This window comes from Micromonas commoda, chromosome 3 (genome assembly GCF_000090985.2).
Source record: "Micromonas commoda chromosome 3, complete sequence".
Classification (NCBI taxonomy): Eukaryota; Viridiplantae; Chlorophyta; class Mamiellophyceae; order Mamiellales; family Mamiellaceae; genus Micromonas; species Micromonas commoda.
Genome location: NC_013040.1, coordinates 1,526,146 through 1,550,471, shown reverse-complemented (window position 1 = coordinate 1,550,471; position 24,326 = coordinate 1,526,146). Strand labels below are relative to the sequence as shown.

General features: G+C 65.2%; 10 protein-coding genes across 10 annotated transcripts; 6 read left to right on the top strand and 4 right to left on the bottom strand.

Moving 5' to 3' along the window:
• Positions 1-14: 14 nt before the first annotated feature.
• Positions 15-3,455, top strand: MICPUN_57375 (hypothetical protein; the record flags this gene model as incomplete). The annotated part of the gene is made up of 1 exon (XM_002501104.1): positions 15-3,455. The coding sequence occupies one exon, from the start codon at positions 15-17 to the stop codon at positions 3,453-3,455; it is 3,441 nt and encodes a 1,146-aa protein (XP_002501150.1).
• Positions 3,456-3,644: 189 nt separating this feature from the next.
• MICPUN_57374 (predicted protein) lies at positions 3,645-4,871 on the top strand (the record flags this gene model as incomplete). The annotated part of the gene is made up of 1 exon (XM_002501103.1): positions 3,645-4,871. The coding sequence occupies one exon, from the start codon at positions 3,645-3,647 to the stop codon at positions 4,869-4,871; it is 1,227 nt and encodes a 408-aa protein (XP_002501149.1).
• A 462-nt stretch (positions 4,872-5,333) lies between these two features.
• Positions 5,334-8,134, top strand: MICPUN_113653 (cyclin B like protein; the record flags this gene model as incomplete). Its single annotated transcript, XM_002501102.1, has 6 exons — positions 5,334-5,739; positions 5,919-5,937; positions 6,082-6,214; positions 6,474-6,638; positions 7,182-7,780; positions 7,816-8,134. 6 exons carry the CDS (start codon positions 5,334-5,336, stop codon positions 8,063-8,065), a joined length of 1,572 nt encoding a protein of 523 aa, XP_002501148.1. The 3' UTR covers positions 8,066-8,134.
• Positions 8,135-8,166: 32 nt separating this feature from the next.
• MICPUN_105362 (4-toluene sulfonate uptake permease) lies at positions 8,167-9,521 on the bottom strand. The gene has a single exon (XM_002500673.1). The coding sequence runs from the start codon at positions 9,458-9,460 to the stop codon at positions 8,348-8,350; it is 1,113 nt and encodes a 370-aa protein (XP_002500719.1). The 5' UTR covers positions 9,461-9,521; the 3' UTR covers positions 8,167-8,347.
• A 283-nt stretch (positions 9,522-9,804) lies between these two features.
• Positions 9,805-12,601, bottom strand: MICPUN_57371 (choline transporter like family). Its single transcript, XM_002500672.1, has one exon. The coding sequence runs from the start codon at positions 12,124-12,126 to the stop codon at positions 10,024-10,026; it is 2,103 nt and encodes a 700-aa protein (XP_002500718.1). The 5' UTR covers positions 12,127-12,601; the 3' UTR covers positions 9,805-10,023.
• Positions 12,602-12,629: 28 nt separating this feature from the next.
• On the top strand, positions 12,630-14,194 carry MICPUN_57370 (hydrolase-like protein; the record flags this gene model as incomplete). Its single annotated transcript, XM_002501101.1, has 1 exon — positions 12,630-14,194. The coding sequence occupies one exon, from the start codon at positions 12,630-12,632 to the stop codon at positions 14,121-14,123; it is 1,494 nt and encodes a 497-aa protein (XP_002501147.1). The 3' UTR covers positions 14,124-14,194.
• Positions 14,195-14,248: 54 nt separating this feature from the next.
• MICPUN_57369 (ATP-binding cassette superfamily) lies at positions 14,249-20,374 on the bottom strand (the record flags this gene model as incomplete). The annotated part of the gene is made up of 1 exon (XM_002500671.1): positions 14,249-20,374. The coding sequence occupies one exon, from the start codon at positions 20,372-20,374 to the stop codon at positions 14,249-14,251; it is 6,126 nt and encodes a 2,041-aa protein (XP_002500717.1).
• Positions 20,375-20,857: 483 nt separating this feature from the next.
• MICPUN_93824 (mRNA cleavage and polyadenylation factor complex) lies at positions 20,858-22,241 on the top strand (the record flags this gene model as incomplete). The annotated part of the gene is made up of 1 exon (XM_002501100.1): positions 20,858-22,241. One exon carries the CDS (start codon positions 20,858-20,860, stop codon positions 22,187-22,189), a length of 1,332 nt encoding a protein of 443 aa, XP_002501146.1. The 3' UTR covers positions 22,190-22,241.
• Positions 22,242-22,288: 47 nt separating this feature from the next.
• On the top strand, positions 22,289-23,338 carry MICPUN_114068 (hypothetical protein; the record flags this gene model as incomplete). The annotated part of the gene is made up of 2 exons (XM_002501099.1): positions 22,289-22,438; positions 22,832-23,338. The coding sequence occupies 2 exons, from the start codon at positions 22,289-22,291 to the stop codon at positions 23,261-23,263; spliced, it is 582 nt and encodes a 193-aa protein (XP_002501145.1). The 3' UTR covers positions 23,264-23,338.
• Positions 23,297-24,112, bottom strand: MICPUN_113635 (hypothetical protein). Its single transcript, XM_002500670.1, has one exon. The coding sequence runs from the start codon at positions 24,080-24,082 to the stop codon at positions 23,354-23,356; it is 729 nt and encodes a 242-aa protein (XP_002500716.1). The 5' UTR covers positions 24,083-24,112; the 3' UTR covers positions 23,297-23,353.
• Positions 24,113-24,326: the final 214 nt, after the last annotated feature.

Sequence of the window (24,326 nt, the reverse complement as noted above, 5' to 3'; positions counted from 1 at the left end):
ATTCCGTCGGCACCATGCCGCCGAAGACCCCGAAGACCCCGGCGAAGGGAAGGACCCCGGCGAAGGGCCGGTCGAAGTCAACGGATGCCGCCGCCCCGTTCGGCGCGTCCCCCGCGGCGCTGCTCGGCGCGCTCGTCGCGGTCGTCGTCGCCGTCCTCCTCGCGACGTCGAATCTCGGATCGACGATCGCGGCGACGCTTCGCGGGTCCGCCCCCGGCGAGGACGCGTCGCCCGGCGGCGGCGGCGGCGCGCCCCCGGCGTCGCCCGCGAGTTCACCGGCGTCATCACGCACGCCCGCACCAGGAGCCGGCGCCGCGCCCGCGAGCCTCGGAGATGACGAGACCGCGCGCCTGATCGCCTCGGTCCTTCCGCGTCGGTCGGCCAAATCGTCCGAGGGGGGCGTGGCGGACCACGACCTCTCGCTGAGCGACGACGCGTCCATCGCCGCGCTCGGTGGACCCGCCGCGGTGGCCGCGATGTCCTCCCCGGTCATGCTCAACACGGCGAACTTCGCGGACGCGCTGAAGGGGCGCGTCGCCGTCGTGCTGTTCCGCTCGGTCGCCACCAAGCGGATCCGGCAGGTTCGCGAAGCCATCACGCAATCTTTCGAGCTCATGCCCCCGGGCGCGGTGACGCTCTTCGGGGAGGTGGACGTCAAGTCCGACAGTCTCCTCCGCCTCCGATACAGCCCCGGCATCGAGTACGCCGGCCGCGGGGACTCGCGTAAGAAGGGCGAGCGTAAGAAGCGTCTCGGCGCTGACGACGACGAGGACGGGTACGAGTTTGGCCGCAAGCGAATGCTCCTCCGACAGATGCAGATCACGCTGTTCCGCGGGCTCACCCCGGTGGGCGTGTTTCGGGACCCCGCCACCCCGTTAAACATCGCGGCGTTCGCGTCGAGCGCGGCGCTCGCGCGCGGCCACGTCGCGCGGCTCTCCCGCGACTGCGCCAACCGTTGGCTCTCATGCGCGACGCCGTCCAGGCCAGTCGTGCTCGCGTGCGCCAGCCGCGACGAGGCGGCGACGGTCGCCTCGCTCGACGCCGCGTTCAACCGGGATGAAACGTCGGCACCCGGGGATGAAAAGTCGGCACCCGCGGTGGTTCGTTCGCGGCGCGTGCGTGTCGGGTACTTGCCCGACGAGAAGGAGTGCGCGTCTGTCGTCGGCTGGCGAGGTCCCCCCGGCGGCGGCCGCGAGGCTCGGGTGTTCACCGCGCCGCTCGAGAAGCTTCCGGCGAAGGAGGGCGACGCGGCGGTGGTGCCGCTCCGGCTTCTCGGGGAGGCGGTCGACGACGTATCGGGCGTGGACGCGGTGCGAGTTTCGTGGGAGAACGAGTACGATTCGTTCGTGGGCTCCGACGCTCCGATGCGATTCAAGCCGCTGGTGGTTTTGCTTCGACCGAACGTGGACTCTACGCTGGGTGTGAAAGTGGGCGCCGGGGCGATCAAGGCGAGCGAGGACGCGCTGCGCGCCGCCATGCGCCTGCTCCCGCCGGCGCGCAGGCGCATGACGCACTGGTTCATCGCCGACGTCGACGCGTACAGGGGCTACCTCTGGAAACCTTGCGACAAACGCGGCGGGTGCGGCGAAGCTTTCGTCGTCGCTTACATACACCCCAGCGAGGACGACAGGTCCGAGGGTGCGTACCTCGAGGCGCTCGACACCGAAGAGGAGCGGCGGGAGGAAGCCATCGCCGCGAACGTCGTCGACGCGAGCGACGCGGCGACCGCTTCGCTCGATCCCGCGGAGCTCGCGAGAAAAGTTAATCTGTTGATCGACACCTCCGCGGTGATGATGGGCGGCGTGGAGCGCGCCGCGGCCAGGGCGGACGAGCTCGAGGCGAGGTTGCAAGTGTTCGAGCAGGACGGCCGCCGCAACCAGGAGCACGACTTGGAGGAGGAGGAGGACGAGGATGAGGATGAGGAGGACGGGGAGAAGAAGGAGAAGAAGGAGAAGAAGGATGCGGAGAAGCCGGCGGATCCGGACGAGTTCGACTTCCCCACCCTCTTCGACGAATCCAAGAGAGGGATGGCCCAGATGCGCATGCACGCCGTCGTCAACCACTGCAACCACTGGGCGGACGCCATCAAGAACGTCCAGGAATACGTGGACTCTTTATCTCCCGAGGAGCGCGAGAAGCGAACCGCCGTCGTCAACGGCGTGGCCGAGATTGACGCGATGATCAGGGCGTGCCACGGCGAGTCGATCCTGGATCACCCGAAGGACCTGGAGGCACTCGCGCAGGCGGGCAAGTGGCGGCGGTTCAAGAAGGAGATCGAGGACTTGTACAGCAAGCGCGTGCGCGCCAAGGTTGCCGAGCTCTCGAGCACGCCGGGTGCGATAACGCAACAGACGGTGAGCGAGCTCGAAAAGATTCAGGATTCCATCGGGAAGGCGTTCGCGGCGATGATCAAAGACGCCGAGGCCGAGCTCATCGCGCGGACGCCCGGCGGGCGCGACGGACTGAGGCTGACCACCACCCCCGTGCCCGTCAAGCACGCGGACGACCTCACCTTGGAGGAGTTTGTCGAGGAACACGCCATTCCCGGAAAACCCGTCGTCATCCGCGGCTTGAAGATGATCAACCCGGCGCGGCCGTGGACGCTGGAGCACATCGCGGACGCGTGCGGCGGCGTCAAGGTCGGGCTCAACACCAAGTCCGCCACCACGACAAACTGGGGCGGGCTCGTCGACGCCGGGCGAATGCCTCTGAACGAGTTTGCGCGAAGAGTCGAAACCGACCCGGCGCTTCGAACGTGGTACCTGCACGACTGGTCCCTGAACCGGTACTGCCCCGCCATCTTCGGCGAACCGCCGTACGACGAGTTCACCATGCCCAAGTACTTCGCGGGCGATTACTTCCAGAGGGTGCCGTGGATCGGGTACGAGCAGACGTGGCCGAGTCTGTTCATCGGCGCAAACGCCACGTCGTCGGCGCTGCACGTCGACTCGGGGGCGACGAACTTCTGGATGTACCTGATGAGTGGGAAGAAGCTTTGGAGGTTCTGGGACCGCGAGCAGCTGTTCAACCTGTACCACAAGCCCTTCACCGCGCACTTCCGGTTCAGGGCTTTCGAGATCGACTTGTCCAGAAACCCGCTCCTGGCGGACGCGCCCATGTACGAGGTGGTTCAGGAACCAGGGGATCTCGTCTTCGTCCCCGCCAACTCGCCGCACGCGGTGCACAACCTGGACGACATCACCGCGCTGTCCATGAACTACGTGGACAGCACCAACCTGTGGCTGTACCTCGCCGATCTCGTCAAGGATGAGGCGTGGGAGGAGATTGAGATGTTCGACGTCGACACGGCGCCGTTTGGGCTCGTCAAGTCGCAGAAGGATCTGAGCTTCGGGGAGTTTAAGAGCCAGCGGGTGACGTGGGAGCGGCGGAACGCGGAGTACCGCGCGGGCGAGAGGTTCGCGAAGGGCGAGAGGGTGCCGGTGTGGCTGGACTGAGGTGAAAAAATTCCAAAGTGAAAAATTTCTAAAAGTCAATGGGAAACCCATTTTTCTCCGCCGCACCTCCGACTGTTTGCTCGTTGGCGCGCTGCGTGGGAGCGTTCCAGCCAATCAGAGAGCGTTCTTATCTGTTCCTCGCTCACACAGCGCGACACGCTGGCGGTTCGGGCACTCGAACGAGGCGCCATGGCTGCTCTCACGACCACAGCCGGCGCAATCGTCGCGCCTCGCGCGTCCTCGCGCGCGCGCGCCGTCCACACCGCGTCCTCCCGCGCGTCCGCGATCCCCCCCGCGCGCACCCTCGCGCCGCTCCGTCGCCCCGGCCGCTCCGCGGCGGCACCGATCTGGTCCCCCCGCCCGGTGCTCACCGTCGCTCGCGCCGCGGGCGAAGGCGAGGGATCGCTCCTCGACGAGCTCGACGCGGACGCGCGGTGCCCGGTGCCCAAGGACCAGCGCCCCGCGTCGCAGTTCAAGGAGCTGCAGGACTCCCCGCTGCTCGGATGGGGCGGCCTGGAGCTCCCGGGTTACCTCGCCAGGCTCGGATTCCTGGGCGCCTTTTTCTTCGTCGTCCTCGCGTACCCCATTGCGTCCGTATCCTACGACCCGCGAACGCAACCGCTCGAGGCGATCATCTGCGCCACCACCGGCACGTGCGTCGCCACCGCCGCCATCTCCCTCCTCATCTACAACAACTGGAGCTACGTACGCGACAGGCTGCTCTCCGCGACGGTGGAGTACGAGGAGACGGGGTGGTACGACGGGCAGGTGTACGTGAAAGACCCGGAGATGCTCGCGAGGGATCGACTCCTCGGCACGTACACCGTGCGGCCGATCGTGGAGCGCCTGCGCAAGACGCTGCTGGCGTGCGGCGCCGGCGTCTTCGTCTCCCTCGCCGCGCTCAACTCCATCGACGCGCCCGAGTACGGCGTGGACAGGCCCGCGTGGGAACAAAACGGCGGCGCGGGATTCTTCAGCGAGCGCTCCGTCGCGATGTACGAACCGTCCGCGATGAGCGAGGAGGAGGAGGCGGAGGAGGAGGCCGCGGCGTGGGACAGGTACGAGGCGGCGATGGACAGGTACAAGCGGGATAACGACGCCGCGCGAGCCGCGAAGTTCGCCGAGGTTTTCGTCGGGCGGTACGCCGACCCCAAACATCCGGGTTGCGCGAGGGAGATCGCGGCGGGCTCCTCCGACGGAAGCGCGACGACGCTCGCGGTGAGCGGCGCGGACGGGACCCCGGGGTGCCTAAACGGGGAGACGCAGAGGGAGTGGTCGCTCGAGGGCGTGGTGCGGGGTGAGGGGGAGATCCTGATCGACTTCTCCCCCAAGGGCGGCCCGAAGGATCTTGTTGGCAAGTGGACCGGGAAAGGCATCCTGTACCCCGACGGAAACACCTGGTCGAAGCTCGAGTGAGACGTCCGCGGAGTTGGGAAAATACCGAGCTCGGCTCGGCTGGATTGTATGCGCGCGTGGTTAGAAATCGAGAGCGTGCGATTGGAAAACGCCCTGCGAACCGGTCTCAATCGAAACCAGAAATAGGAGCCCATCGTCCCGGAAATTTCGCAACGGTTTTTACGGAAGCGTTTCTTACGGAACCGAAAGCCCGGGACTCGTCGATTCACGGTCTAAATGGTCCCACTCATTTTTTGAACCTGAAAATTCTCGCTCTCGCAAACTTTTGAACTCGACTCGACTTGTCAACCCATCACGACCATCGGGTCAGAGTAGGAGGCACGCCGGCCACGGGTGGGTCGAGGTCCGTCGGGACCGAAGAGGGTGCGAGTCGAGTGCCTAGGAGGGTCTCGAGTCGAAAGGCGTCGAGTTAGAGGGGGTTTCTGTCGCGCATCAGGCGCGAGGGGGCGACGGACGGAAACGATGGTGAGCACGCGAACTCGCAGTGCTGCAGCGGAGGCCAGGAAAAAGCCGGCCCTGCATGACATCACCAACGACGGCAAGGGAGGCGCGAAGAGGAAGAGCGCGGGCGGTCAGATCGCCGAGGCGGGTCCTCAGACTGTCGCTAAAGAAGAGGTGCCCGTCGCGGCGCGCACGCGATCGACCAGGAAGAAGGACTCCGCGGTCGCCGGACGCGCGGACATCATCGCGAAGTTTGCCGCTGGGCAGAAGGGCGATGTTCCCGCTGAGGCGCTCGAGGCGAAGTTCGAACGCGCCGCGAATGGAAATGCGACCGGGAAGAAGCGCAAGCCGCTGGAACACATCCAGCATGAGGCACCGAAGCGTAAGGAAAAGCGCTTGACGCGCGCGACGAGTCGCAAGGACGCAGGTACGCGCCTTCCCGGACACCCCCTCCGCGCTTTTTTTCAATCTCGCCCTTTGAAATCTTTTGCCGCTCCCCGCCACGCCCGGCTCCCGCCTCTCTCTGACCCCGCGACTCCTCCCGATGCGACAGACGGCGACGAAGCGATCGTGGACCCCGAGGTGATCGACCTGACGTGCGATGAGAGGCTGATCTCGGAGCGAGGTGAGTATCCGACCCGCCAACCCCTCCCCCGGTCGTCGTTCAAAAAACCTCTCCCAGCGCACTCTCCAGCCCGGTTTTTGACTTTTTCCCAACCGTGGTCTCCCCCTCGTGACCTCGTCCCTCTCCCTCATCCGCGCCCCTCAGGCTTGATCCTCGCAACCGGCGGGGACGTGGGCGCGGCGGAGGACGTGTATCCGTTCTCCGTCGACGGCGGCAGACGCCTCAACGAGAAGCGCATCGAGCTTCAGCCGTACGTCACCAATGGCCAGCTCTTCAGGTGAGTGTCCCCACGCCCGGTGACGCATCTTCCCGCCCGTCCTTCGACCCCCGAACGGTCACCGCGCGATACTCTCGCGGGCGGCGTCGGTGTGAATCACACCCGCCTTGCGCCCGGAGTTCGCGTCGTCCTGCAGGGCGATCGTCCGCGTGCGGGCGCCCCGACCGACCCCGCCCCGGTCTCGCTCAAAATTTTCACCTCACACCGTCCTCGGAGCTATCCTCTGACCTCCCCGTCCATCGCGCTTTTTTCCTCGCAGCATCAAGATGCGTCAGGACCTCGTGGACTGGATGTCGCAGCAGCACAGCACCCTGGAGCTGGTCGACGAGACCCTGCACCTCGCGATACGATACCTCGACACCTTCCTGAATCGCAGAGGTGCGCACCCGCCCCGCCCGCCCCGCGCGAACCCGCCCAACCCCGAGTTCAAAATATCCACTCAAACCCGAAAACCCGGACTTGAAAAAAGAGCGCGACTTTTTGAAAAAATATCGAACTGACCATTCAAACCCGCGCAGGCACCGAGTCCTTCCTGGCGCGCAACGGCGCCGGATCCGAGCCGGTCCCGGCGATCCCGCTCCAGCCCCTGCAGGCAAATCACGTCCTATACCTCAACAACGAGGAGCTCTACCAGCCCCTGTGCAACAAGCTCAAGAGGCTTGGGATCACCTGCATATTCGTCGCCGCCAAGGTGAGCGTTTGAATATTTCCGGCGCACAGTTTACGGGCCCCGAAGAGCGCGGATGGAACCCTAATTTGTCCACCGCGATCGCTCCGGCGACCGCCGGGGGCGCCCTCGGGTGCCGCCCGGCGCGACTCGACGGTTTTCTCTCGGATTGTGCGACTCTCGAAGACGTCGCGCGCGGATGATCAAACCCCGTCGGCGCGACATTTTTCCCACGATAACCAGTCGCGAGTGACCCGCCGCGCGGTGCTGACCAAAATCTCCCTTTTCAACCCCGATCAGATCACCGAGGTGTCCTCCCCGTCCGCGCACGAGTTCGCCGACGCCGCGGAGGTTGTCACGTTCACGCGCTCCCAGCTCCTGCTCGCCGAGAAGGCTTTACTCCGCGAGCTGGGCTACTTTCTGTATCACCCGACGTCTTCCTCGTTTGCGGGCGCCTACCTGGCGCGACTCATGCCGGGACTCCGAAAGGAGGGCCTGATGGAACCCCGCGCTCGGGAGCATCGCTTCCTCGCCGACGGCTGGAACACCAACCCGTGCGAGGACGTCTCGGAGATTGTCGATTACCTCCTGGAGGCTTCGACGATTGCGCACGGATCGCTTCAGTTTTCGCCCAGCGCCGTCGCGGCGGCTGCGGTGAGCTACACGTTGGAGAAGATCTGGGGCGTGCGATGGGATTCCATGCGGGAGCTGCACAAGATGAGCGGGTACACCAAGCACGATCTCGCCAAGGTGTACGCCTTCTTCGATCGACTCATCTCCGACGCGTACGATAGCGAGGAGCTGGGGCGGGGATTGCACATCAACGACAAGCATCAAAACGCGACTTCGATTCTCTGGCGCAAAGCTTTCTTCACCATCGAGGGTCTCGACGAGGGTTCGTGAGTGTCGCGTGAATATTTTGGTGATTCTCGAGGAGACGGGAGTGGGCGATTCGAGAGGGCGGGCGCGATCGCCGACCTGGAGAGGGGAGAAGCGTCGATGGGAGCTTTTGTTTACGAATGGACGCGCGAGGAGGATGGAGGGCCCGCGGGTGGGACGCGGCGAGACGAGAGCCGCGGGCGGGAGCGGGGATGATTGGGATATCGGACGGGGAAATCGAAACGCGGGCTGTGTCGACGACGCCCGAGAAACAAACCACGCACCTGCGAGGTGCACCGGCTTAGCGCCCGGGGCTTCAGATGAAGCTCCGGGCGAGCAGGCTTGTATTGCATAAGAGACGCTTTGTCGCGAAAGTAAGTCTTACTCGCGCTCGATCGTCGACCGTCGTCAAGAATGCTCTGTTATATTATATAGCAGTATTGGTATACCGGTAATAGTAACGAGGTTCCCCCGTCCCGACGCGAGCGCTCGATCGCTCGCCTGGGGCGGAGGCTTCAACCAATTTGGTTACAGCCGGGGGGAGGGGTCACATCCGCGCGGGATAAAAAAAATCAACTCTCGCTCCATCAGCGGAACATGCTCACGCCGGACGCCACCAGCGCCGCAGCGATGAACCCCCTGATGACCGGCTCCGGCACCGCGAGGCTCACGTTCTTAGCCGTGACGTAACTCGCCGCCATCGCCGACGCGCCGAGCACCGCCGCGACTCTCAGCCTCACGTTGCCGTTGACGAAGTGATGCGTGCACACCGCGGTGTTGGTCACCAGCGTGGCCATCAACGCGGTGGCGCAGATCCTGTGAACCTCCATGTCGGTCGCGACGCTCATGTACGTCGTCACCAGCACCCCGCCGCCGATACCCACCGTGCCCTGCAGCAACCCCACCGCGATCCCGAGTATCAGGTTATCCTTCTCGTTCAGGAGGGCTTGCCAGTAATCGCCCCCGGCGGCGTCCAGTCGTTCCCGGAACTGCATCTTCGTGTTCTCGATGGCGCTGCCGCTGTGAGCTGGGGTCTCACCCGCAGAACTCTCGTCCACTGACGGCACGGTGGGCTGCTTCTTCTCGTCGGGCGTCGCCGCGGTCGCCGCCGCGGGCGCCATCGCCGCAGATCTGGATTTGAGGTACGAGAGGATGCCCCCCTTGGCGACGAGCTCGTCCGCCTTTCCGGCGAGCGCGAGCGCGGCGGCGCCCCCCGCGCGCGTCTCCGCGATGTCCCCCGGGATGTGATCCGCGTCCTGGGTGGACTCGTGCTTCTCCTTCTTCATGAACGCGGTGGGGGCGCACGCGAGGAGCGCGACCCCGCACCAGACCCTGAGCGTCTTTCCGCTCACCCCCTTGGCGATCCTCTGGCCGATCGGGGTCGTGGCGGCTCCCACCGCGCCGATGGCGACCGCGGCGGGGATGTCGGTGACGTTGTTCTGGGTGTACGCGATGCTTCCAGCGGTCGTCGCGCACGTCACCGCGACCACGCTGGTGCCGATGATCTTCTTCGCCGTCATGCCGAGCTGTTTGCACGCGGGGACGAAAATCACCGCCCCTCCCAGGCCCGTCAGGGCGGAGAGCGCGCCCGCGGACGCGCCAGTGGCGGAGGTGAACTTCCACCACCCGGGCTTGAGCGGCGCGCTCACGCACTTGGCGATGTTCGACATCGTCGTCGCCGTCTTAAGACCCGCGCTCATCTCGGTCCTACGTACTCACTCGCTCCTTGCCCTCGGGCTGATACTGCTGGCGGCCGGCGTCCTCGTGAAAAGCGACGGGCCCCTCGCGGGATGGAATATTCGACGCGCGCGACGGGGTTCGCGGGGAGACGCTTGAGGCGTCGCTGCGGCGCGGTCTTTGCGAAGACGCGTGTCGCGATCGGCTCACGCTGAGCTCGAGTGGAGGAGATCGAAGATGCCACCGCGAACGGCGCCGTTCAATGCGCCCGGGGCCCCACCAGGGCCAGTACCTCTCCTCGCATCGCGCGGCAGACCTCCGCGTTTTCCGCGGACAGGATCAGACGCTGGGCAACCCGAACGAACATAGTATGAAAGACTGACACGCGTTTTACGAGTTTACGGTTAAATCGCTATTTGGCATTTCAACCGGATCAGAGACACCGATCCAGTCACCGAATCGCAATCCAAAATCGAGAGAATCCGCAGCCGTGGATTTCTCTGCGGCGGCGCGCCCTCAAAAAGCCCGAAAAGTGACAGTTCTTTTTGGCGCCTCTTCCTCTTCGCGTCATTTGGCGTCTGTGGGTTTACGCCTTATTTTTCTTGGCCTCCTTCTCCGCCTTTGTCTCAAACTTGCCCAGCACCTGCTCCAGCAGCGGCGGCGCGTACCTGGGCTTGCCTCCGTGAAGCTTGCAATCCTTGCAGAACGACAGCAGCGTCGTGTCGATGGCCATCTCCACCACGGACATGAACAGTCCGGCGATGACGAACCCGAAGATGATGCAGAAGATGACGATGAGGAGCGGCGAGGACACCTTGTTGTCTCCGGTGGCGTAAGCATCGTCGTCGAGGTAGAGAAACGCGAGAACGCCGCACGTGAGCGACACCGAGAGCTTGCCGAGGAAGAGCAGGACGTCGCCGATGACGTTGACGGCTCCGACGGTGGCGAGATTGTTGAAGATGAGCGAGAGAGCCTCCATCGCGGATGCGCAAAACGACTTGCCCTCGATGGCGATGAGGATGTACGTGTTGCGGTTGATCCACTCGATGATCTTCTGCAGGTACCACAGGCAGTACTGCACGCAGCACGCGGCGTACTTGACCAGGAGGTTGTCCTTGCCAGCCTTCTTGAGCTGGTGCACCATGTACGCGACGATGATGCGGATAAACTGCAGGATGGCGACGAGCAACGAGCCAAACGCGGCTGAGCCGGCGTGGAACCACGACATCTTGCGAAACGCTTGAATCACGGGAGTGTTGATCCAGCCGGAGATTGAGCTGCCGTAGGATCCGCCGCGGAAGTAGTAGGTGGCAAACACCGACGCCAGGGTGAGGAACGACATCGCCTGGAAGAACTGCGTGGTCCAGAGCAGGCCGAAGAGGTGGTACAGCAGCGTGTACTGCAGAGACTCGTCCATGACGGACTCGTAGCCGCAGTGGCAGTTCGCGTTGGGCACGGCCGTCTGGTTAGCGCAGTACTTCATCGGAGCCTTGTCCGCCTCCAACGTGCACGTCTGCTGCTTTATCTCGCCCGACGAGTAGATGTAGATCCCCGCGGCGATCCACCACGCGCCGAAGAGCAGCGACGCCAACACCGGCGCGAGGGGGAAAAATACGACGCTGGGAGCGCCGCCGATGGCCTGCGTCGCAACCTTGATCACCGCCACCGCGGTGCGCACGCGCTTGAGCATGAGCAGCGTGAAGAGGAAGAGGATGATCGTGATGGCGAGCGCGACGTGCGCGCAGTACTTCATCACCTCCTGGTTATCCTCGGACGGGTCGGTGTATCCCTCCAGGTTTTCGCCCATGTCGGTGCCGACATAGGCGGTGACCTGATCGGAGCCGATGACGCCAGCCTTCATGTACAGGTAGAGCGTGCACACGATCGCCATGGCGTTGACCATGAAAATGATGAGGTACGCGAACAGCCCGGTGAAGTAGCGCAGGACTCCCATCCAGACGAAGGAGAGAACCACGGGGGCGATGAAGCCCATGACGAGGAGGACCACCCACGCCTGCGAAAAGTCGTCGATGTATCGCTCAAACGTGGCCATCGGGGTCGAGAGGAAGTCGCTGACCGTGGAAGAGAGCGTCGCGACCATGGGTCCGACTGCGAGCAGCTCGTAATCGCAGGTTGACGCCGTGCATCCGTTATTCACGTGCTCCACACCCAGCGCCGTGACGGCGGTGGCTGAGCTGTTGCCGTAATAGGTGCACGACTCGTAGTTGTTGACGGTGGGCAGGAGCACGGGGTAGCACGGGCCCTTGTTGTTCAGCGAATCCTTCTTGAGATCGGCGCTGAGTGAGGAGTAGTAGTCGTAGTTGTTGGCGGCCCACTCCGCGCGCGTCATGCCCGCGTATCCGCGGCCGTCCACCGAGTCGGGATAGTTGCACACCCAGTTCAGTCCAGACGCGCCCGTGGAGGGGCAGTCCTTCAGGCAGATGGACTTGACGTCCTTCATGTCGTACGTGTGCGTCGCCTGCGTGAGTTCGTATATCTCGAGCGGGTTGACCCAGTAGCGGACCGGTAAATCCTCCGTGCACAGGTTGCCCTCGTAGTCGGTGCCGTAGAGTAAGATGCGCGGGTCGCCGCCGGTGAAGCCGACGATGCCGATGATGAAAAACACAATCATGAACGCGACGTAGAGGAGGAGGAAGAGGACGTCGGTGCATCGACGGTTCCTGTTCATGACGTCATCGCCGGTGGCGGCCTCGTCCACGGGGCTGGATCGATTCGGGGCGGTCGGGGATCGGTTCGTCAGTCTCCCGGCGCGAACGGCTGGCGGGTTTGATTTGAAAAAAATATCTGGGTTGAAACGCGAGGAGGGTTGCGCGTCTCCGCCGGGCGACGCGGGGTGATCCGCACGGCGCGAGCGTCGCGCGTCGCTCGACGGGTTCGTAGCGCGCGGTGGATTCGTGGGACGACCGCGCGGGAGGAGCCGCGCGCGCGGCGGCGCGGCGCGATGCGGACCGCGCGCGGCGCCCCCGCGACGACGGGCGCGCGTGGAAACCGTTGACGCCCCCGGTCAGACTGCGCGCGTGCTGGCGAGCGCAACCCGCCTTCGCGTGGGAGCCGCGGGGGGTTCGGGGTCGGGGGTTCGCGCGTCGAGCGGGAGATGGCGGGCGGGGCGGGGGAATACTCACGGACTGCCGCAGCAACCGCACAGACCCATGGTTAAGGGTGCGTCGCGAGATGGCGGGCGGAGCGCGGATGCTGACCTGTGCTTGGCAATCGGCTCAGTTGGTGGAAAATTGTCCCGCCACGAGGCCGATTTATTTGAACGCAGGTGCAAAGGGTCACCGCTTGGGAAACAGTGAGGGTAGTGTACTAATCCCGTGGTATATATTTAATGCATGGTCCCAAACCAGATGTAAACAGTCAGAAGCTGGATCGATTCCGACGTGTCGAGCGTCCCGCGAACTACTGGTTGACAGCGCTCCTCGTCAACCGTATCCTCGAGCAGCGTCGGCAGAGCCCATGGCGTCGACGGCGCGATCGATCGCGCGCCCCCGCGCCGCGCCGACGCGATGCCACGGCCGGACGCGCGGTACTCGCCCGGTCGCCTCCCCGCGCGCGTCGTCGTCGGCGTCGTCGCCTCCGTCCAGCGCGGCGGCGGTCGGAGCGCGCGTGGACGCCTACTACCAATGGTCGAGGTTCCCCGGGCGCGTGCACTACGAGCGCTCAGGGGACCCGGCGACGTGCAAGCGGCACGTGCTGCTGCTGCACGGTTTCGGCGTCGGAACGTTCCACTACGACGCGCAGCTCCGCGACCTCGCCGACGACGACACGTGCGTCTGGGCGCTCGACTACTGCGGCCAAGGATCGTCCTGGCCAACCGCGAGCTCCCCAGACGACGACGCCATCGCCGGGTTCCAATACGGCGCCGACACGTGGAGGGATCAGATCGAGCACTTCGTCGAGACGATCGTGGGCGCCCCGGAACACCTGTACGTCGCGGGCAACAGCTTGGGCGGCTACCTGGCGGTCTACCTCGCGGCGACCAGGCCCGATCTCGTCGCCGGTCTCTTCCTGCTCAACGCAACGCCGTTTTGGGGCTTCAACCCGAGCGACCCGGACGACGGGTCTGCGCTGGGTAAGTTAGCGCCGTGGCGCGGGGCGCTCCCGACGCCGCGTTGGATCCGCGCCCCACTCAGAACGTACTGGGACTCGTTCCGGTCGGTAGAGAACGTCCGCGGGTTGCTGGGGCTGGTGTACGGCGCGGGTGGACGGGAGAGGTTGGACGATGAATTGGTGGCAAACATCGTGGCGCCGACCGAGAACCCGCACGCGCTCGACGCGTTCTGCTCCGTCGTCTGGTCCCCGAAATCGGCCCTCGGGTTCGACGACATGCTTGTCGCGGTGAACGAAGAGACGAAACGTGGGCGGATGCGCGTCGCGATGCTGTACGGCCGGGACGATCCGTGGGTGGTGCCGCTGTGGGGGCAGCGATTGAAAAGAGCCGTGCGCGACGCGGATTACTACGAACTGGGCGGCACGGGGCACTGCCCCGCGCACGAGTCGCCTAAGACGGTGAACGACATAATGCGACGGTACATGCGGTGGCACGGCGGGGAGGGGGACAAGCCGGAGTTGAGCGCGGACGGGGTCGGGTCCCTCATCGACGGGAAAGCTCGGAACCCGTTTGAAAAGTTCGACGAGTGGAGATACAATAGGGGGGTTCAATAGGTGAGTATGGTGAGCATGAGTTGAAGGTTTACTCGTGACGTTTATGTAAAACAATACCGCATTTATATATTGTGCGCGGGCGCTAATCAATCGTCGCGTCGACACGGTAGTACCCAGTCGTCGCGTCACGGTCGCTGGACGTATCCCGGCGGGACCATGTCCGGCGGCGGGGCGCGTTCGTCGTCGGCATCCGCCGGGGCGAATTGGTGAAACTCGCCCTGCGGAGGCGGCGGCTGAACGGCGAGGGACGATCCTAACGGCGGCTGCCCCAACCCGTCAATCCCGGGCGTCATTCCCGGCGCGTGCTGCGTCTCCTCGCTCTGCGTCGACGCGAACCGCACAAAGACCTGCTCCAGCGTAGTCTGCGACACGGAGTAATCGTCGATCAAGCCGCCGGCGTCGTCCGCCCCTACCGGGATGGGATCTTCGCCGTCCACCTGCACGACGTGTCGCTCCGGCTTTTTCATCGCGCGGATGTCCTCGATCGCGGCGAAGATCTGCCAAAGCTTCGTGTTGCCGGTGTCGTCCACCCTGAGCTTGAGCTCCGTGTCGTGGCTCTCCATGACCTGCGCGTGGATACCCTTGGCGACGACGGCGTCGTAGACGATCCGCGCGAGGCCCGACTGAAACCGCACGTCCACCGTGTACCCCTCGGAGAACCGGTTCTTGAGGTGCTGCAGCGAGCCGAGGCACTTGAACTGGCCGCCGACCATGATGCCGATCCGGTTGCACAGCGCCTCGCACTCCTCCATGCTGTGAGACGTCAGCACGATGGTGCGCCCCCTCGTGCTCGCGGAGATGACGTCCCACATGAAACGACGCGCCTCGGGGTCCATACCGGTCGAGGGCTCGTCCAGGAGCACCACCGCGGGCTCGCCGATGAGCGCGATGGCCACCGAGAGCTTGCGCTTGTTTCCTCCAGAGTAGGTCCCCGCCTGTCGCTCCGAGTACTTGGTCAGCGACATCTTCTCGAGCAACGCGTTGACGGTGTGCTCGATCAACTCGTCCGGGACGCCCCTCACCTGCGCGTAAAACTGCAGGTGCTCCCGGCCGGTCAGGTTGGGTTGAAGGCCGTCGAACTGCGGGCAGTATCCCATGACGGTTCGCGCGCGGGACAGGTCCTCGTGCACGCTGAGGTACTCGCGCTTGCCGCCGCCGGTGACGAGCACTCGGGTATCGCCCCTGGTGGGCGCGAATTCCCCGGTGATCATCTTAAACGTCGACGTCTTACCCGCGCCGTTGATGCCGAGGAGGCCGAAGCACTGCCCGCGGGGCATGCCGACGGATAGGTTGCGCACCGCCTTCTTCGCGCCGGACCCGAACCCGAACGTCTTGGTGATTCCGTGGAGGATCACGCCGTCGCGGGTGTCGGCGGAGTTTTCTCCCCTTCGATCGGCGCTAAAGCCGGCGGCCGCCGCGTCGTTCACGCGGCGGCGCTCCTCCGCGACGTCCTCGTCGTCAGCCTCGTCGAGCGACGAGTTGTCCGCGGAGGTGTTCCTGGACCTGATCCTCAAAAACTCCAGCCCCTTGGACGCGAGCGTGGCGATGCTCCCCTCGGAGAGCTCGACGAGTATGATGAGGACGCCGAACCCCACGGCGAGGCCGACGAGCCACGCGATGTCGTCTCCGATGACGTCCTCGGCCCACCAGTCCTTGCTGCCCATGGGGGTGAGACTCATGGTCTGCGCGTTGAACCGCTGGCGGTTCTCGTTCAGCTTGTTCTGGCCGATGTCGTACAGTCCTTTGCCGTAGGAGTAGTGGGGGATGATAATGGGGAGGATCACGGAGAGCGCCGCGTAAGCCTTCTTGGTGTCGTCGTTGACGTCCTTCAGGAGCTCCAACACCATGCCGGTGGCGGTGCAGATGACGGACAGGAACAGCTTGGCGCCGGTGAGGCCGACGAAGGCGTAGAACTCGTTCTTGAAGTAGAAGCCCACGAGGTGCGTGTAGGTGATGGAGCACAAGACGAAGCAGAGGGTCAGGACGAAGATGGCGTCGAGCTGCCCGCGGTACTGCTCGATGTTGAAAGCCGCGAAGATGATCATGATCGCCGCGATCGGGACAATCATCTGCGCCGCATCCGCGAGCCAGTGGCAACACCAGTACGCCACCTTGTTGATGCCGCTCACCATCTGCAGGTGCTTGCTGTTGTTGCGACGCTCGTACACGGGGAAGACGACGACGGACGCGGTGAGGATCGACGCGCCCATCACGATGAACAGGGACGTGATGAACGTGGTGTCGTTGCTGCTGTCCACCACGTCGCCGTCCACGAACCGCTTCACCTCGGGGAGCCACTCGTTTGACACCGATATGCCCACGTAGGCGCCGCCGGTCCTCTTCCTCAAAATCGCCGAGTTGGCCTCGTTGACGGTAGCCGGGACGCTGTGATACGCGCTCTGATGCGCGTACACCGTGTGCTGGTACCGCCCCGTCGCCGCGTCGTACCCCTCGACGTGGAGGGCGTCGCACCCGATCGTATCCTGCCTGTCGCACGTCACCCTCTCCTCGGTGACGCTCCACAGGTACGCGTCAAAGGTGTCGCCGCCACCCGAAGCGCACTGGGGGCTCACGTCCATGCCGCCCGCCGCGCCGACGCCGCCCGACGTGAGGCCGCACGAACCCTGCGCCGAGCCGAAGCCGCTCAGGGACGCCTGCGCGCAGTACCCCAGGGTCGCGTCCGCGGAGAGCCCCGCCGCGGCGGCGCCCGCGATGGCGGCGGTGAGGTTTTGCATGCAACAAGCCGCCGTATCGAAAACGGCGTTTTGGCCCTTCGCCGGGCAGTTGCACGCGCAGTCCATCATGGGCTGATACGCGCGGGTCACGGCGGTCCCTTCGGGCCACTGCGCGAAAACCGCGGCGGCCTCCGCGTCGGTCGCCTTGACGCTGGCGATCGTGGGTCGGTTTCCGAGCATGCGGCGGGTCACCTCCATGTTTTGAAAATCCTTGGAGTCCTCGTACTCCAAGCCCGCGAGCACGAGGGCGAGCACGAAGAACAGCACCGGGAACGCGAGCTGCACCAGTATGCTCTTCCAGTCGCGCTGCCAGTTGAGCCGGCGTTTCCACAGCAGTCCCTTGCACTGGCGCGCGACGAGCGGCCAGCCGGTGACGTAACCCGCGCGAATCTGATGGCCCGCCTCGTCGAGGTCCTCGTCGTCCGGGTCGTCCATCAGCAGCTTGGATTCGTTACCGTTGACGTCGGTAGCGGGTCTCGCCGCGTCCAGAGACTTTCTGGTCGCCTCCGAGTTGCCACCGACGCCGCCCCGCGCGATGGAAAGGAACACTTCCTCCAGGGTGGTGCACGAGATGCCGTAACTCTGGAACCCGAGCGAGTCCAGCTTGCCGTCCAGATCCTTGAACAGGTCGGGAAATTTGGCGGTGGACTCAAACGGCAGGGTAAAGGAGAGCTCGGCGCCCACGTCGGACGCGAGCGTCGCGTTGTCCCCGACGTACTTGCGCACCAGCGCGAGTACCCCGTCGGCGTTACCGGCCGATATCTTCCCCTGGGAGGCGCTCGCCGACTTACGCGCCAGCGTCAGGTGGTAACCGGCGCCGTATCGATTCTTCAAAAACACCGGCGACCCGACGCACGCCAGCTTGCCGGCGCTCATGATGGCGATGCGATCGCACAGGAGGTCAGCCTCGTCGAGGAAATGCGTGGTCAGCATGATGGACGACGTCGCCGCTCGCTTGCGGATCACCTCCCAGGTGAATCGGCGCGAGTAAGGGTCCATGCCGCTCGTGGGCTCGTCCAGGAAAACCACGCTGGGTTTTCCGATGAAGGAGATGGCGAGCGACAGCTTTCGCTTCTGCCCGCCGGACAGCTGCCCCGTCTTGTAGTGCAACTTTTCGGACAACGCCACCTCGTTCACCGCGGAGACAATCTCGGCCGGGATCGCGCCTTTGTCCATTCCCCCGAACGCGGCGTAGAGTCGTAAGTGCTCGCGCACCGTCAGCGTGGGCCAGAGGACGTCAAACTGGGGGCAGATGCCCAACGACTCGCGAATGCGTCCCATCTCGGTGCGGATGGATTTGCCGTTGATCACGGCGTCGCCGCCGGTGGCGTTGAGGGTGCCGGTGAGCATGCTGATCGTCGTGGTCTTCCCCGCGCCGTTGTGTCCGAGAAGCGCGGAGACCTGGCCGGGGACGAAGGTCACGGTGAGGTCGTCTACGGCGACGACCCCGTTGCTAAACTGCTTCTTCAAGCCTCGAATCTTGACCGACGCCTTACGCAGCTGGTCGTCGGTGAGGGGCTCGAAGTTCTCGCCGAATTCGGTCGTCTCCTTGCCCGTCGCGCTGTCGTCGTCGACGTTGTGCGACTCGCCGAGCCAGTACTCCTTGGTAAACGGGAAAAGCGGGCTGAGCTTCTGGCCAAACTCTGTGGGCCAAACTTTGTCGAGGTACCACGTCATCAGCGCGTACAACACGCAGTCCAGGAACACCATGCCGATGACGGACGCCGCGGAGAAGTCGCCGTACTTGTTCATGTGCTTGTCCGCGGTTTCGAACGTGATCCCTTCCTTCGCGAGCTCGAGCCTCGCGAGTATGTGCCCCCACATGTTGATGGAGGAGCCCGGCAGCAGACAAGTGGCGAGCCAGCCCGCGCTGCCCTGAGGGGACACGATGCGCACCGCGATCGCCGGCGCGATGGACATGACGTACACGAAGCATCCCACGACGCTCGCGGTGATGCTTCGGCTGAACACCGTGGATATCATGTAGTTCCACAGGATGCAGCTCGTGATCCAGAGCGTGTAGAACACCAGCTGCAGGAAAGGATTCGTGTACTCAAACGGGTACATGCCGATAATCACGATGAGAACCACGGTGCACATCGCCGTGAGGAAGTGGGTGTAGAACCACGACAGCCAGTACATGTTAGAAGACATCCCCATCATCTGCATCCCTTCCCTCAGGCGCAGCTCCTTCTCCACGACGACGGACTTCATGATGATCACCACGTTTGACATAAACGCGAGGGCGCCGAGGATGGAAAAGACGCCGGCGGCGATGATGCCGCCGATGTTGTAGTCGTAACCGAGCCAGGGGAAGGGCCTGACGGACGCGTCGAGCGTGACGCCGTAGTCGACGCCGTCGCCGTCCTTCTCGTCGATCAACGCCGCGTCGATCGCGTTCTGCACCCTCGAGAAGACCCCGTAACCCCTCCACGAGGGGTTATCGCTCTCCGCCTCCCACTCGTTCACCGTGTACTCGCGGGTGCGATACGCGCAGTTGCCGCTGTCGCTGTTTTGGCACTCGCCGCCGTCGTACGCGGTGGTGTTCGTGTGGAGGCTGTACCTCACTTTTTTCGCGGAGGCGTCTTCGCTTCCCTCCACCCCCGCGGCGAATGCGACGAAGGCGAGCGTCGGGCCCGGGTTAGCTTCGATCCACGCCAAGCCGTCAGCCTTGGTGGCGAAGGTCTTGACGAGATGGGGCAGGACGTGATCGCCCCACGTGTCCTTGTAGCAGCCGTTCGTGTCCCTCAGGCACGAGTCGCGGCACAGCTCTCGCATGGTCGTCGTGGAGTTGTTCGCCCTGCCGTGGTAGATTTGGTACTCCTGGTCGTTGACGTCGGCGAGCCTGGACGATCCGGTGCCGTTCCAGATGAGCGCCGCGAGCGCGGGGTCGTGGTGCACCATCGGTTCGGACGGCGTGTCCATCCCCCCCCACGTCTCGCACCCGATCGCCTTCAAAAAGTTGCCCGCCCAGCTGTCCACGTACGAACTCCGCGGGCCGCTGCAGATCAAGTTCATCGCAGCCTTGTTCGCGATGCGCGTCGCCTCCGGGGTGGCGGGCGCGACGAGGAGCTTGTACCCGTCGACGCAGTAGGCCCCCCGCCCGCCGCTGTACTCCGTGGAGCCCCAAGGAGTGGCGATCTGGTAGGGCTTGGTGACCACATCGTTGTTGACGCTGTCCTTGACGAGCGCCTTGGGCAGGCAGAGCACGGCGAGGAAGAAAACCGGGAGGATGATCTCGACGCCGGTGCAGCAGCAGAGGATGCCGCGGGTCTTGAGCGTGAAGTTCTTGCGCACCAGCGCGAAGAACTGCGCGGTGGACCTGTGCGCGAAGAAGGGACGATTGGAGGTCAGCGCGGGCATCGCCGTCCGAGCATTCGACCCGGATGTCTGCGCTGGAAAAGGAATATCTCGTGGACGGGAAAAGGGCCACGTGGTGAGAAGCGTCGCGCGAGGTTTTGAGGTTGCGGTGGGGACGCACCGCGAGGGTCCGCGCGCCTCCTCGCCGCGCGTCATCGCGCCCTCTCGCGGGTGCACCGAGTTACTGGATGACCACGTCGTGCGCGCCTTCCGCGTCGACCGCCGCGTCTCCCGAGTGGTCTTGCGCGTGTCGGTCGTCTGACACTTTAATAACGCGTGTCTACGGGTCTTTTATAACGCGATAAATCACGTGTCGTGCTTGGTACCGAAGGTAGGTAGACTACGAAGGTGGGAGCAGGGGCGCTGCATGTCCCACGACTGTTGCTTTTTAGGGTTGCCGAGGCGCGAGTCGCCCCCGCACTTCCACCTCCCGACACGCCTCGCATTCGAGCGCTCCTCGCACCCGCGCCGCGTCCACCGCGTTTCCGGTCGCCGGCGCACGAACCCGGCCGCCGAGGCGACGCGCATCGTCTCGTCCCGCCACGCGTTCCTCCCGACTCGGGTCGCGCGACGCGCGCGAATCTTCGTCGTCGTCGTCGTCGTCGATCGACACCGATCGCGCGCGGTGAGCCGCGGAACATGGGCGACGACGCGCCCAACGCCGGCACCCAGACGCACTACCTGAACAAGGAGGAGGAGTTCAGGGTCGAGGTCAAGATCGGCACCAGCGTCAAGGTCACCCTCACCGACGGCACCGCCGAGATCTTCGGCGCGGAGCTCCCGAAGGGCACCCCCGTGACGCTGCCGGGCGGCAAACACGCCGTCTTCTCGTGGCACGGCGCCACGATCGACGTGCTCGGCGCCACCGAGCTCGAGTACGTCGCGAGGGACACGCCGATGACGCAGTACCTCAACCTCGACGGCGTCCTCGAGGAGAGGCGCAAGGCGGCCGCCGCCGCGGGCGCCGCGGGCGACGACGGCTTCGCCTCTGACGGCCCGCGAGTCGCGCTCGTCGGACCAACCGACGTGGGAAAATCCTCCATCGCGAAGATCTTGACCAACTACGCCGTTCGCAAGCAGTGGGCGCCGCTGTTCGTGGACCTGGACCTCGGCCAGGGCGGGATCACGTGCCCCGCCACGATCGGCGCCGTGCCCGTGGACAGGCCGATAGACGCCGAGGAGGGGGTGCCGCTCGAGATGCCGCTGGTGTATTTCGCCGGTGACACGAGCCCGGGGAACAATCCGGACCTGTACAGGTACCTGGTGGAGAGGATGGCGGCGATGCTGGACGCTCGGCACGCGTCCAACCCCGCCGCGAGAGCCGCGGGCGTGGTGATCAACACCATGGGGTGGGTCGAGGGGCAAGGGTACAAGCTGCTGCTGCACGCTCTCGACGCGCTGAAGGTGGACAACGTCGTCGTCGTCGGCCAGGAGCGTCTGCACTCGGAGCTGACGCGGGATTTCCGGGGCAAAAGGGTCGGAGGGGACGTGCCGGGCGAGGGAACGCCCGTGAGGGTCTGGAAGCTCAACAAGTCCGGCGGCGTGGTGGAGAGGTCTCCGGAGTTTCGCCGGAGGTGCAGGGACCAGAAGATTCGCGAGTACTTCTACGGAGCCCCGGGCGCCGAGCTGCAGCCGCACTCGCAGACGCTGCCCTTCGGCCAGGTGTCCATCTTCAAAGTCGGCGGAGGACCGAGAGCCCCCGCGACGGCGCTTCCCATCGGCCAGCAGAGCAGCAGCGACCCGCTGAGGGTCACCACCGTGGCGCCGTCCATGTCGCTTCTCAACTCGGTGCTCGCGGTTTCGCACGGCAGGAGCAACGCCGACTTGCTGTCTTCCAACGTCGCGGGTTTCATCTTCGTCACGGAGGTTGACATGCGGAACGGGCGGTTCACGTTCGTGTCGCCGAGCGCGGGGGAGCTGCCGTCGAGGAACCTGCTCGCGGGATCGCTCAAGTGGATAGAGATGCCGTGAGAGGAGAGCGGCGGCATCCGTAGATTTTGCATTTTCATCGACACGCTCGTAAAAAACACCCTCAGGTCGAACGCTTTCCCGCCCCTCAGCCAGATCGGGATGGAGCAGCAGCCGCTGGGGAAGCTGGCTCCGGCGCAGCCGCACGGCGCGTCCAGCCTGCGACCCGCGCATCTCGGCCCTGCTCCGGGCGATGCGGCCCCCGTGAAGCGCAAGAGGGGCCGCCCTCCCGGCGCCAAGAACAAGAAGACGCTGCTCTTGGAGGCGCTCGGTCTGCGCAAGGGTTGGCTCGAAGGGACGCCCCAGACGAATCGACCGCCGGCGACGCTCTCGACGCCGCTCTCCGCGCCGTTGCCCGCGCCCTCGTGGGACAGCCTCGAGGCGACGCCGCCGATGGTCTCGGCCGCGGCCGCGCCGCCTCCGCGCGCGACCGACCCGAAGCCCGCGCGCGTCTCCGCCCGGCCGGCCGATCTCGCCCCGAACCACCACCGCCGGGGCCCGCAGATGATGCACGACCGCGAGGCGGCGACCGCGCTGCGCCAGGTGTCGCACGGCTTCGTCGACCTCCGCGACGTCGTGAGGCGCGCGCGGGAGGAGAGCGCGGCGGTGGACGAGTGGAGGTACAGGGCCGCGCGAGCCGTGGACGCCGCACGCGAGGCGGCGGAGGACGAGGCGGAGCGACGGCTGCGACGCAACGCGGCGCTCATGGCGGAGGTGATGTCGGCGGAGGGTGCGTCGGAATCAAAATCGACATCCGCCGGCGAGGAGGAGAACTCGCGCGAGGAACGACTGAGGGCGGCGTTAGCGGCGGCGACGGCCGGAGACACGCGCCCCGCGGCGGCGCGCGCGGAGGACGGGAGGGACGACGCGTTCGCGGCGCTCCTCGCGCGGGTCGACGACGCGGCCACCGCGGAGGACGCGCGCACAGCTGTGGCGGCGTTTCGAGAGCGATTCGAACAAACGGCGGCGGCGGGTCGTCGCGGGAAGGCGCGCGTCACGGGCGCCGCGACGCTGCGGAGGGTACAGGGCGGCGCCGACGTTCCGCGCGGGTGGACCGCCACGTCCGTCTCGCTCTAGCACCAGGCGGTCAGGACGCGAGTGCGGTAGTTTTTAAGTTAGTGGCGTAAGAGTAGTTGAAAGGTAAATTGGAGACGAACAAAAACGGATTCACGATCCGAACCACGCCTTCCCGAACTTCCCGCTGCTGGGCTCCTCCCCGAGCTCGCCCTGCACCTTCGAGCACTTCAACTTGCCGGGCTCCTCGCGGAAGCAGGTGTCGATCGCGCTCACCGCGTTGGAGATTGACGCCTCCTCGCCATTCTCCTGCCAGTAAAATTTCGTGCCGTACTTGCCGCTCAGCCTGGTCCAAAACGAGGGCGGCACGTCGAGATCCACGTTGTGACCGACGGAGAAGTTGAGGATGTTCCCCAAGCCGGGGTCCGCGACGAACACGACGGTATCGTCGTCGACGTTCCAGTAGTCCTTCACCGCGAGCCCCGGGGTCTTGGGATAGGCCTGCGCCAGGACCCGCAGCTTGTATCCGGTGTCCTTCTCCAGGTTGCGCACCTCGGTGGTGAGCCGCGCGATCTCGCCTTTCGTGAGGTAGCCCGCGACGTCGAGGACCTCCTGGGGCGGGCCGGGGGGGAGCATCTGGGGGTTGTTGACGCCCTCGAGCCTGGCGTGCGCGGGTCCGATCGGGGCGGCGAGAAGAGCCGCGGCGGTGAGGGTGGACGTCGCGAGACGCGCGCATCGATCCGCCAAGGTTGAAGTGCCGACGTCACGATCGTTCGTGGATGACGCGCGGCATGCGACGGGGACGCGCGACGCGCGGCGGGTCGCGCGGGCGACCTTCGCGGGAACGATCGTGGTACGGGACGCGGAAGCGGTGACCTGCATCCTCGCGTGTGTCGAACGGGGCGTCGGCGATGGGCGCGTCGGTGTTGTGCGCGCGCGATAGGGTTATCCGCGTGGTCCTTGTCCAGTCAGCATCTGCTGGCTGGAACAGAGCGAACTTTTTCGTTTTTGAGCTCGGTCTGTCCAAGGTTACGGCGGCACCGTGCCCAGCAGAAGGAGTTTCTTCTCGCCTGTCCGGGACCCACTCGCCGCCGCACCTACCCCCCCGCCGCGATCGCCCCCGCCA